General features: G+C 44.1%; 1 protein-coding gene across 1 annotated transcript; it reads left to right on the top strand.

Moving 5' to 3' along the window:
- Nucleotides 1–9506: 9506 nt before the first annotated feature.
- LOC120665354 (sm-like protein LSM3A) lies at nt 9507–12559 on the top strand. Its single transcript, XM_039944904.1, has 3 exons — nt 9507–9760; nt 10364–10459; nt 12264–12559. Exons 1-3 carry the CDS (start codon nt 9644–9646, stop codon nt 12342–12344), a joined length of 294 nt encoding a protein of 97 aa, XP_039800838.1. The 5' UTR covers nt 9507–9643; the 3' UTR covers nt 12345–12559.
- Nucleotides 12560–12819: the final 260 nt, after the last annotated feature.

Genomic DNA, 12819 nt, shown 5'->3' with positions numbered 1-12819 from the left:
ATTGTGGTGGGAATGGTTCATGTTGTAGTTATGATCAGTTATAGATTATATTACTCCCTTAATCAACTAAAAGTGTTTGGGGTTGGGCAAGATTAATTAATTTTGATAGGTGATAGTGTAGAGAGCTAATGCTTATGTATTAATTAGTTAACCTTAAAGCCTTTACTTGAGCCATTGCATGATCCTTGTATATGTAATCGCGTAAGTCTTGCGAGTACCTTTGTACTCAGGTTGTTTTCTAAACCTAGTTGCAGGTGAGCCCGAAGTGGTGTTCGGCCACTTCTACCCCGCCGATCTAAATGCGGGGGAGGAGTAGGTTGTTGTGGTTGTGATGGTGTCCTTGAGCAAGGCATCATTATCTTAGGTATGTTTTATCGTAATCGAACTCCGTAAGAGCATGTAAATATAATAATCTTTAAATTTCTTTATTTAGTAGATGGTTTCCGTGAGCCCAAGGCTTGTAGTGGAAGTTAGCTGAACCCTCCTATATCAAACTGGTAATTTTAAGTGTGTAAAATTGCTCTTTGTGGATCATCGGTAATGTACGCGCTTGTATAACGGTACGTGTGCTTAATTCTGGGCATGTGGCAAACACGTACCGGGACTACCGGGTTTGCTCTCGTTCTAGGTGATTTGTGTTGATTAAGTGCCTCTAAGGTGTGGATTAGCGCGTGGCGTGTCGAGAGACGGACACGTGTTAGCCTTCAACTTAAAGGATTAATCAATAATTTCACCTAAACCGAGTGCAAATTGGGCGGTTCTCACAGGTGGGACAGAAGTATCCTCTCCAAGGAGGAGATGCGCGCCGTGACGCGGAGCCGGGCGGAGGCCACCCTCAAGCGCGTTCGTGCCCTGCAGTACGCCTCCCTGCAGAGGGAGCGGCTGGGTGTGCAGCGACCGCAGCTGCCCAGGGACAAGGTGGCGGACGCGCTCCACCGGCGCTGGAGCTGACCTCGACCACCAAAGCGTCCTGCTGCAAGTCAACAACGACCCCACTGACATCCTCTCCATCCCAGAGCCATGCCGCGGGGATGCTGATCTCAAGCACCAAGACAACTTGCTGCAAGTCGACAGCGACTCCACAAATGCCATCGTCGAGTTCTTTGGCAATTTCCAGCAAGCCATCCAACTCTTCCTTGGGTGCCCAGAAGGTGTTTGATGAAAATCCGCCCCAGCAAGACGTGTTCGTGGGAGGTGTTCTTGAAACCGTGGAGCACAACCTGTTCACCGTGCTGTCCAACGATGCTTCCTCAACCACCAGCAGTTCCATCAGTAAGCCATTTGCACACATTTCTCCAACTTCGATGATGCTAGATTTTGTGGGTTTTCTTGCACATCAAGTGGTTATGGAAATGCTAAAGAAAACTGTTGTGCAAGTGCTATGCATTCAGCCACCTAGTCAATTCTCTGAGCGCTATGAGCTTGACTTGTTTTCATTGCGGCGACTCTCAAGGGTGTTTCCATGGTGCTGTGCATTTGGAGTACATATGGAAGGCAGGGACAACCAGAATCTGTGGCCTGCATTTGTACACTTTGATTGTGCAGCTTGTGATGTGTTACCAGTACCATGGCCCCCACCAATGTTGGTTAAGACTACTAGTAAAGGAGCTGATCTCCGGCCAACACCATGGCCGTCTTTCAGGTTTTGTCAAGGTCTGAAAGCTGCTGCATCACACGATATGAAGTTGTATTTAAATAGTTGGCAACAAGAAATAGCATGGCCGGTCACTCAAGGTCAGATTAATGGGGAACTCAAGTGGTGTGTTGCCCCAACAAGCTATGATATTGCAGTTCCACTGATAGGTGGTGAACTAATCATTCAGAGCAATTCTCCAGCTCAAGTTTTTGCCAAGAACAACTCCGAGCTTCCTGTGGTTGTGGTGCCAAACACAACACTACCACACCAACCCAGTTTGCATCTTTCATTTCTACTGCATGACCCACTATCACAACAAATCGGGTTTATGTGCAATCGTGTGAGCTACAAGGGCACCAATGTCTGTGATGAGCTTACAAGTGCAGGTCTGAAGCTTCCGGAAGGTGATGGAATTGTTTGGTTGTGCAGTGGAGAACCAACACTTGAACAGGTGCTACTGAAGTCAAATGGTCTGATCAATAGAGCACCTGAAACTTTGATGTTGAAATCAGTTGTTATCTTAACTATGAAACATTAGAGTTCTAGCATACATACATCTCAGAAAGTGTCATTTGGTGCTCACTGGTTATGGAGAAATTCATAGAAACTGCTGTTGTGGTCAGAAACAATTTCATGCAATGTTCTGAATTTATTTGCTGGTAGGTCTTGGCCTCAATGTGACGTGGGTTCTATGGAGTCACAAAATTCAGATCAATGTGGGTGCTACAAACAAGGATCAAGACATTCAGAATCAATATTAGTGACTAAATTGCCCTGTGAATTGCAAGAAGGTGATCAACTACCTTATCTTCTGGTTGGCTGCACTCGATAGCACACATGCATATTGGGTGGAGCTCAGTTTCAGCTACAATGATACGACAACCATGATCAGAGGTGTGAAAGGACGATGGGATCCAGGTGGTGTAAAGCATACCTTCAAGAATTTCTTCTCATCGGCTTGGGGGCAAGCCGATTTTCAAGGGAGGAGGAATGTCATGACCAGGCTACCTGTGGTAATGTAGTGGGCCTATGTTTGGGCTCATCAAGTGAATGGGCCAGCTTATGGATTAGAGGGAGCCAACAATATATAAAGACAGACCACGATAGAGAAAGGCATCGGACAGATAGCGGCATCGTCTTCCTCCTCAAGACTGCCTTCCCGTTATCCCTTTGCTGTTCTTGATTCCTAACCCTAGTTCATGCTATTCCCTGCCTAATCTCTCCAATTCTCCTTCAAAATTGTACCCAAATTACATATTGTACTCTTCCTATTGTGATTTGGAGGTGAAGGTTCATAACAAGCACGTAGGCGCAGGCATACATCTCGCCAAAGATCCTGTACGCTTTATTGCGCGACTCGATGGACCGGCTAGCCGGCAAGGTGCCCTGGCGGCGGCGTCCTCGAAGGTCTCCTCCCGCAGCGGCGACCACCATGCCCTCGCCTTTTGTCGTCGTTGCCTTTGTCACCGCCGGGAAGGAGCCATGCCAGGGGCGGAGCCCAATAAGGGCCCGTGGGTGCCCAGGCACCCCCTCCGCCTCTAAAAATCCTTTAGAGACTCTGGAAATCGGCCCTATTGGCACCCCCAAGCCCAAGACGAGGCACCCCCAGCCCACCCAACAGCTCAAGAAGCAAACACAGGCAAAAGCCAACAGCGAGCTTCCTTCCTCCGGTCGAAGACTCCCCAACCCGCGCAGGCTCCATCCGCAACTCCCCACCGGCCGGCCCGCCACGCCAACTCCAAGCCGTAGCCGTCACCGCCAGTCCGCCACTCCGCCAGCGCAGCGCCCAGGCAGGAGGCCGCCGCCCGCCCGGTGATCAAACTTTCAATGGACAATCTTATATTTTCGTTGCTAAATAATTGACCAATTTATTTTTTCTTTTTTTAGGTTCGATCATATATTTTGCTATATGAAACATCTTTTGTCAACATTTTGGACTTTTGGCTAAAGTAATCAATGTCGTGTTTATTTAATTATTTTGCTATAGACTACATTGTGACCGATGAGTGTTGTTTCCTAACATCTATTAGATTCTTGTTTAATTGAAATCTAATGAGCCTAATTAGACCATGATTAGATAATAAATTGCTACAGTAACATGTGCTAATGACAAATTAATTAGGCTCATTAGATTTGTCTCATAGTTTATGTTTAATACTTCAAATATGAAAACATTCTTTTCCAAAAACTTTACAGCCTGTATCTAAACGAGGCCTAGTTTGCGGATAGTATGTATTGACTATTGACTAAATTGGCATTGCCATTATTATTTTATTGGAATACATTTTCCTTTATTTGAATATCATATGAGTCTGATGAAGTTGGGCACCCCCCACTCATCAGCTCTAGCTTCGCCCCTGCCATGCCCCGTGCCCACCAGAAAGTTCTGGTGCGCCGGCACTGGTGACGATGGCGACGGCGAGGTGTACGCAGAATAGTAACTGATGTGAGGGAGGAGGTGCGTGTAGGGCGCGCCAGTGCTAGTCAGAACCGTAGCGCTCACCGCGGTTGGCTTCAGCGGATTCAGGGCCCGACGACCAGCAGCTGCTGCAGCTGGTTGCAGAGCGACGACGGACGATCTCAGGCGCAGAAGAGCACCAGGTGACATAGCTGATCAGTGTTGTTGGTAAATACAGGAGACGTTAGTTGTATTGTCATATATATATATATATATATATATATATATATATATATATATACAGGCTGTGTATGACATCGCTCGCCAGCTTAAGATGGTGTTTGGTTGCTAGCCACACTTTGCCACATCTAAGTTTAGGCAAATTTGACTAAGTTGATAGGTGTTTGGTTAGGCAAGATTCTTTTGAGCTCCACATGTCATAGACAAGAAAAATGTGGTGGCCAAATTCTTTGCCACACTTTTCACACTTGGCTTACCTTAAGTGTGGCAAAGTGTGGTTGGCAACCAAACAACCTCTAAAAACATACCCGATTCTGCTAATTTCGAGGAACTGGTCGCTGGCATATGGTCGTTTGGGGGTGATCATTCCTAGGTGGAATTGAACAGTGTTCTATACTTTGCCAAAAAAGAGTTGGCATAATTATTCAATCTTTATGTTTTCCTTACTTCCATTTTCATTTAACCATATATATATAGATGTCAATTTTACTAAAAGTATTACGGCTAATTATTTTTTTTTGTGGGCGATGGGTTCTAGAGATAACTAGGCGTTTGTCTCAAATGTAATCATAGAGATAGAGTGTGCAGATACATTTATAGAAATGAGTGAGCGTGTGTATGGGAGGATATGTGTGTTTGTAATGTATTTTGTGGGGAAAAGGTTAGAGATGGCATTGGAAGAGAATTCTAATAAAGGTCAAATTAATTGTATATTTATGGTTTACATATGTGCATGTTAGCACAGAATCAGCATGTCAATATTTTGAGTTATTGAAGAATGTAGTTTGCAAGTTTTTGCTTTACGGCTCCATGATTCAAGCGAGGATGACAATTACTACTATTTCTATAGCAATTAGCAAACAATGTCTCGGTCTTCATCACCGGGTAAAACATCCGGTACCAAAGTCTCTCTTTAGTATCGAGTGAAGGTTCCACCGAGTACTAAAATATTTTTGAACCAAGGATGAGGCCTGCACACGTCACGCGTGGATGGGATTCGAACTACTATCTTCGTCCTGAAATGTAAGGCATTCGAGGGTTTAAAATTTGTACCCAAATGTAAGACATCCTAGAGTTCTTTGGACAAAAGTCATAATAATCTCCTTGGCTTTGGAGCTAATTTTATAAAAAAAATCAATTGTGGTGGGCCAAGGAAGTAAAAAAAAGGTATGCTAGTCTCTTTGGTTTTGGTGTGTGCACTAAAAACAAAGCAATTGATTAACTATAAACAATGCACTAATAAAGGGTACATGCATCTTTTCTCTACCTCCATAATTTATCTGTAAAAACTCAAGATGCCCTACATTTCAAGATGGAGGGAGTATACTGTTGGCGGTCGATATCGATGATTTTCGCCGCCAACGCTCCGCATGATTTCATGAAATATAAGCCATAACCATTATTACTAATGAGTTCCACAAGTTTTGGTGCATATTTGATCTCAGGAATAATATATCCAAAATTTACCCAAAACAGACACTATTTGGATCGGGCCTTGACACTATTTGGATCGGAAGGCCCGAATCCGGCCGACCGGCATACTTTCTGTGGAATCTTGGTATGAGATTTTACCAGTATCATCCAGAGGGAGAAATCAAGCCATTCCAATGGGTAGTTTCCCAGAATGCACGAGTTGGAATCGGAAGGCTTGAACCCTTAGGCAAAACGGAAGAATTCTATGCCATGATCAGAGCACAAGATAACTACCCATCCAGCAGTGATCTCCAGCCGTTGAGGAGCGTGTCGGTGCAATGGAGGACCGAAAGGCTTCCAGAGCCAGGCCGCCCGGCCCAAACTACGTCGGTTTGACGAATAGCCTTTTGCACCGACCTCCAGAGAGCATCAGGACATCGAATCGAAGGCGGTGGACAGGTGGCGTGACTCCTAGGCCGGGCGGCCTGACTTTGTCACGCCATGTGTCCAGCCTTCGCGTGGAAGTTACGACGCCGACCTCCTTGCGTGAAGTGTAGGCGACCTCGTGATAACCGCCTTGGAAGCACTATAAAAGGGACCCCACCCCTCATTCAAGACACGGTGAATTGGAGCAAGTCCAAGGTGAAGCGTAGCGCTCCACATATCTTAGAAAATAGGGAGAGAGGTGAGGTGAGAGTCCGGAGAGGAGCCGGAGTGTCGGCCCCTCTCCAACTTTGTGCCTCCAAGGAATGAAGCTTCGATTCGAGTAATTTCCTCCTCTTTCGTCAGTATTACTTTCTCTCCTTTACTTTATTAGTACTTGAATACTTGATCTCTCTAGTTGCGGGATCCCTTGTCTGCGTAAGTAGCAAGTTCTACTTATTTGAGGTTTCTTCTTGCTTTAACGTGAGGTGGAAGTCAGTGACTCGATAGTTTAGGTGTGGTACCTAAATTTGGTTAGTTACCTTGTGTTGTGTTCCACCCCACGGAACCGCAGTGGTAGGCGGCAGGTGGTGACAGCCCTGTCCGTCCTTTGTGGTCCACCATGTTTGGGTGTTTTCATAGCAGTAGTTGCCGAAAGTATGTTGGGCCCCTTCTCACCCCTATCCGAACCCTTCGCTTAGGCCGCCGAAGCAACTAGAGTATAAGTCAAGTATTCTTGACAGGAGTAGTTAGTAGTACGATGTTAGACTACCTCTACCTATTTTATCTTGACCTCTTCACTCCCGTCATACCTCCAGGATAAACAAGAATCACTACTCAGTACACTTCTCGTTCCTCGTGGATTCGATACCCTGGAATACTCCCGGGTGAAAGCTACATCGGTATCCGTACGCTTGTGGATTTATTCTGTTAGGCTAAGGACTGCCAACATACACATCAATTGCAATTAAAATAAATATATTTCTTTTGAAGTAACCTGTGGATGACTCTTTAGTACTGAATGGTAACACCACTCGGTGTCAAAGGCTAGATATTGGTACCGGGTGGTAACAACACCCGGTACTAATGTGGGAGGACTATCAGTGTGGAGGCAGCTCGGTCAAACAGATAAGATGCGGAGAGAAGACAAAATGATTAGTCTTTGGGGAGGAGAAAGAATGGACCATCATCGGTAATAGAGGTGATAATTTGTAGGCCTGCTTAATGGTCTGAAAGTTAAAACAACACTTTTTATGGGACCATTTTCAAAGCCTAAAACTACACTTATTTTGGGACGAGGAGAGTATACCTTTAAAAATTTCCGTGTGGGAGCCTGTTTGGAGACTAGTGCTAATGCACAAAAATACTAAGCTTTAGCATTAGCACCTCCAAACAGAAATGCTAAAGTTCTGCAAACTTAAAAAATATAGGCAAAATAGAGGAAGAGCTAATAGGTTCCCATTAGCATGTGATTAGCACATGGCTCCAAATAGGATGGTGCTAAGACAACTAAACTTTAGCACTAAATTAGCTCCTCCAAATAGGACCCGAGCCACTAAATTCTATTTTTATTTACATTTAAGCTCTTACAAGTTAGAACATTTAGAAGTTCATATGTTTCGCATTTAACTCTGTCTCTAGCTATTATTGCGTTCATGTGATCGTAGCGTCTAATGCTACATTGTAATATGTTTTTATAAGCGTTTTGTTTTGATCAATGTACTATACTTAGTTGTATTTATTTTATTATTTATATGTTTCCTTTGCATAATTATCATGAAGGGAAGAAATTCTGATCTTGAACTATTAATCACCTCTTTGATTCGCCCATATAACATCATAATATAAAGTTCTATTACAATCATTACTCTTAAATGTATAAAAACACCATAAACGATACATATATTGTTATATTTTTTTTAAAAAATCATTAATCATGATAATATGATAACAATCGCATGACCTTTATTCGTAGCGCACGGTCATATTTGCTAGTACAAGTAAATAATATGATGTGAGTAATGGTCTCAATTAATGATGCTTTCAGTAGCATGATATTTTGGATTTGATCACATGAAAAACAAGCTTCTCTTGCAACTTAACTTGTATTGGTGCTTGCTACATATCTCCATTCGAACCAATTAATACAGAAACTGTATGACTAACAGCCCATGTAGGGGAAATTTTGAACTGGGCATACGTTTTGTAGAACAAACGTGTGGCACGTTTATTGGACTGGAAGATGAACAAAAATAGAAACCATCAGTTATTGAAGAACCTACATACATGTCTGCGCTTTCGGTTGAATTTATCGAGAACGTATCGACGAAGCCTCTCGAGAGCATCCTGGGTTTTCGCAACGATGAGCTCGCTTATCCTCCAGGATAAGACGTAGGCGCACAGGTAGACACCTTCGAAGATTTCGTACGCCAGGCTGCGCTCCCCTCGGTTGCGTTCCGCCGGCGCCGCCTCCTCGCCTTCCTTCGCCGGCGCCAGGCCATGGGGCTGGGGCTCAGGCTCCGCTTCGTCGCGCGCCTTCGTCCTCGCCGCCGGGCACGAGCGCTGCCCCATTCGCCGGGCACGAGCAGCGACGACGACGAGTGGTTGGTGCGGCGCCCGCAGGACGCCCTGTTCGGAACCGTACCCTTCGCCGCGATGGGTTTCAGCGGTGTCAGGACGGGGCCGGCCGGTGGCGGAGCGGCGGGTGTCACCTGCATGGCAATTCAGCAGGCAGTCGGATAAGGACGCAGCGTAGACGATTTTATTTATAGGTGGTGCTTGGAAGATTATTTAACTCGGTGATCGCAGGCTTGGTGTGCAAGTGCAACCTGGCGAAAGCTTTGGAGTTTACGACGGCCGGATTTGGTTGAATGCACATGAACTGGTCGTTGGCTTATGAATGTTTGGGGTTCTTCCTAGATTGTGTTGGTTTGTGGTTTTTGTCTATTTGCAAGGTTGTTTAACTAGTTAACTGGTCACTGAAGGTAATTTATGCTCCTAATTATCAGCTATTTGTAGTTTTTGTGAGGAAAAAGTCATAAACCGCAAAACAATTCAAAATAAATATAAAAGAAAAAGAAGGAAAACCACTCAGGAAACCATCCAGGGAGGTGTTATGTCTGGTATCGCGACTATGAGAAGTCGAAACGGATGATTTTGCTGTTTAGGGGAAACATGAATTCGTTCCAAAATTTAGGGAGTTATAAAAATGATTTTTTTTTCTTTGTTTGAAGGACAGATAAGGACGGGCCAAATTAATGAGCGAGAGCTTGGGCCCCCAGGAAGTGCGTTTTACTGGGCTCGTATGAGAACCAGCACACACACAGAAAGTTCTTCTTGGGCCAAAATTCAGGCCCGTAGAATTGACGGAAACAAGTTCGGGTTCTTGGCATGGATGATCCAACCCGACAAAGCAAAGCGCAGCGCAGCGAAGGCTTTGGTTCCGCGACCGCGACCTCGATTCGGAACGAAGCTAGGGTTTAGGCTTTCGCAGCGAATCGAGGAGGGGGGAGGGAGTAGGAGCGGCGGCGGCGATGGCGGCGGAGGAGGACATGGCGGTGAAGGAGCCGCTGGATCTGATACGGCTCAGCCTTGACGAGCGCATCTACGTCAAGCTCCGCTCCGAGCGCGAGCTCCGCGGCAAGCTCCATGTAGGTAGCGTTTCCCGTCGCCCTTCGTAGTACAGTGCTAGGCTCTGTTTGGGGGAAGCTGTTAGCGAAGAAGTAAAGATGCAGTTGCTGGTAGTTTTTAGTCATCTCGTGAGCACAGTTTGAAACACTGCATACTTTGATGCTATCAATTTTCTCTTGATGCAATCATCCAGCACAATCTATCATCGTAGACAACGATGTAAACAGCTTTGGATCTCCTGGTTAGTAGAGTTAGTGACTGTCCTACCTATGTAATTTGGAAACAATAATGATGCGTAGTATATTAGTAACAAATCATACTGACTTCTTCAGAAGTAATAAGCGGGGTTGCATAACAGCACATTCGTCAACCGGTCATCCACTGGACATTTGATCCTGTGTTTCCATTTCTTTTGTACTATGTTCCATATAACTTAGCAGCTCATATCTGCTTGTGTAATTATCATGTTTTGTCTAATATATGTATGATTTTTCTGCTGATTTGTCTGAATGCTTGTATTGGTTATGTAATGATCCACCCTGGTTTTCTGTTGCTATTGTATGCATTCTATTTTTTTTTCTTTTTTTGGTTTCTAAGTTGCCTTTATTCTTCAACCAATCTAGGCATATGATCAGCATCTCAATATGATACTTGGAGATGTCGAAGAGACAGTGACTAGTGTAGAAATTGATGATGAGACTTATGAGGAGATCGTTCGCGTAAGTATCTTTTGACTCCTTTTTTTTTCAATTACATGTTTTAGCAGCTTATTCAGGGGTTAAACTTGATTTGCAAGTTTACACATCAATTTATAATTTATCATGGGGAAATTGCAGTATCTTTGTTCGATTTGCATTAAAAATATGTGTAGAACACCTTACTGAAGATTTCATTCAAGACACAATGATCATGCCCCTATGCACCAACATTCTCACTCACATGCTTTTGGTAATGCAACATCACCAGTTTCTGCTTCATTGTGCCTAACATAATAATTACAGTACTGTTTATATGTTTTAGTTATTAGCCATATCAACAGCTAAGGGTCCGAGGTTGACAATTTAGATTGTTCTAATTGTGTCAGGTATTTTTGTGCAATTGACATTACCAAGGTCCCGGTCACTAGTCGAATTCTTGGTTAGCAGTTAATTCAAAGAATTGTTTGTCTTATTAATATACTCCATACATTTCTTCATTCACCATGCCAATATGCCAACTGATCGATTGATTTGCCTTCTCAATTCTCATATTGCTTGGCTGAGATGCAGAGTTGAAATGTCATCTGTTCCTTTTCTTCTATTTAAACCAAAAAAAAAAAACAGTAGCACCCATTCTGTGTGAAGTCTCAACCATTTGGAATGTCTTAAAGTTAGCTCTCCGTCTTTGTTTTCTCTGTTTGAACGTGGCTAATTCTACATCAATACAAACTACCAAATCAGCATTGCATCGCCCGACATTACTGCCATTGCTTCCTATTTTGGTTGTGATTAGATAACAGCATGTAACCCTATGGAGAAATAAGGTAATGTCATGGTTTTAAAGGTGTTGCCTTGGCACGTCCAGGCAGTCAAAAATTCTGGTCCATTCAGTTTGAGGGCCATCTATGGGAGGGTGACATCCCTGGTCCAAAGAAAGAACAATAGCAATCACAACCTTTCTTGGTCCTGTCTCCACTTTGTCAGAGTTATGCCATTGTTTCTTTCAAGCCAGACGTATTGTCAGTTGTGCTGTGGCAGCTTGATGAGCAGTGTCCCTGAATCCTCGCCACTTGAGTCTCCTGCGCTGGGGTGGTATAAAGGTTTCAGTGCAGTGCAAGGATTGCTTGCTGTTCGAGTCTGTTAACTGCATCTTGCGCGTCCGACTGCCTCAACTATTTACTCTGCAACTTGTTGATTGCTCTGCTGCATTGTCGATCTTCGCCAAAATAAGCACAAGATCATCTATGCATTGCTTGGCCTAGTTACTTCCTAGTACATGCACGATATGTGCATGCAAGAGTCTTGTTTTTATTTTGCCTGCAACATTACCTTGTTTCTCATTGTTACATAGCATGCTTTTAATCACTGGCGTGATAGGCCATCTTTACTAATATGACACAGTACGATGTCAATGAGGTAGATTATATTGCTCTATTATCGGAAATTAGAGCTGCTCATTATTTGCGATGTACTAGTAAACTCAGTTCATATTTGCGATGAATAAGTTAGTGATGAATTGTGCTTCTCCTTTAGCAAGCAACAGCATTTATAATTCCTGGATAAGCATCTATATGTGGATACTATTGTGACCGAATTGCCTCTGTGCACATGATATATACAGTTTATGAGAGCAACTATTTTTTTAGAAAGAAAAGAAGTTTGTTTGATCTTTTTGCGTTGGGCTATCATGTTTTATCTGGTAAAATTTGCGTGATTGATGTCGTTTGCATGATTTTATATGCCAATACAAAATGTTGTTGTCAGATACTTTGTCACTGAAGAAATATAATGTCCATCAAATTAACTATTCTTTTGTTACTTTCAGACGAGCAAACGCACTGTCCCCTTTCTTTTTGTCCGAGGAGATGGTGTAATACTGGTTTCCCCACCCTTGCGGACGGTGTGAACGTTGGGGCGGTGCATTCTGCAGTCCTACGGGGAAGTTTTATTGGGAGAAGCAAACGGCTGGTTTCTGAGATGGACAGGTTAAGACAGGAGCATTGTGCTTCAACTATGGCTGTGTATTTGAATCCACCTCCCAGTTTGGTCAGCTTAATCTTATCCTGTTATCGGCTCGGTAAAGTACGGCGAACGAGAATCACATGATCCATCGTTCCATTACTTTGTGGATTCACTGGTGTGCCAAGATGGGCGTAGGTGCACCATGGAGCGATCCTGGAACTATCCAACGACCCATTCAGTGAGGTGAGGAGCACCAAATGATACGTGGTTGCACCAATGGTTCCGGTGGGTCGACCCATTTAGCTTGCTATTGCTGGGCTCGTGCGTGCGCCACGCCTCCTCCTTCGCCTTCTCCGCTACACGCTGCCCGTACTGCCCCTGCTACAACGCCGACTCGTCTGTCTCTTCCTTCCTCGCCA

The sequence above is a fragment of the Panicum virgatum genome, chromosome 3N, assembly GCF_016808335.1.
Source record: "Panicum virgatum strain AP13 chromosome 3N, P.virgatum_v5, whole genome shotgun sequence".
NCBI lineage: Eukaryota > Viridiplantae > Streptophyta > Magnoliopsida > Poales > Poaceae > Panicum > Panicum virgatum.
The sequence above is the reverse complement of the archived record's forward strand: the minus strand, read 5'-3'. Positions and strand labels throughout refer to the sequence as shown.

What these genes read in the sequence shown, in the direction of transcription:
- LOC120665354 (XM_039944904.1), top strand. Translation starts at nt 9,644, where the DNA reads ATGGCGGCGGAGGAGGACATGGCGGTGAAGGAGCCGCTGGATCTGATA. An exon ending in AGCTCCGCGGCAAGCTCCAT is followed by an intron (nt 9,761 to 10,363) that starts GTAGGTAGCGTT and finishes CAACCAATCTAG; the next exon opens with GCATATGATCAGCATCTCAA. An exon ending in CTTATGAGGAGATCGTTCGC is followed by an intron (nt 10,460 to 12,263) that starts GTAAGTATCTTT and finishes TGTTACTTTCAG; the next exon opens with ACGAGCAAACGCACTGTCCC.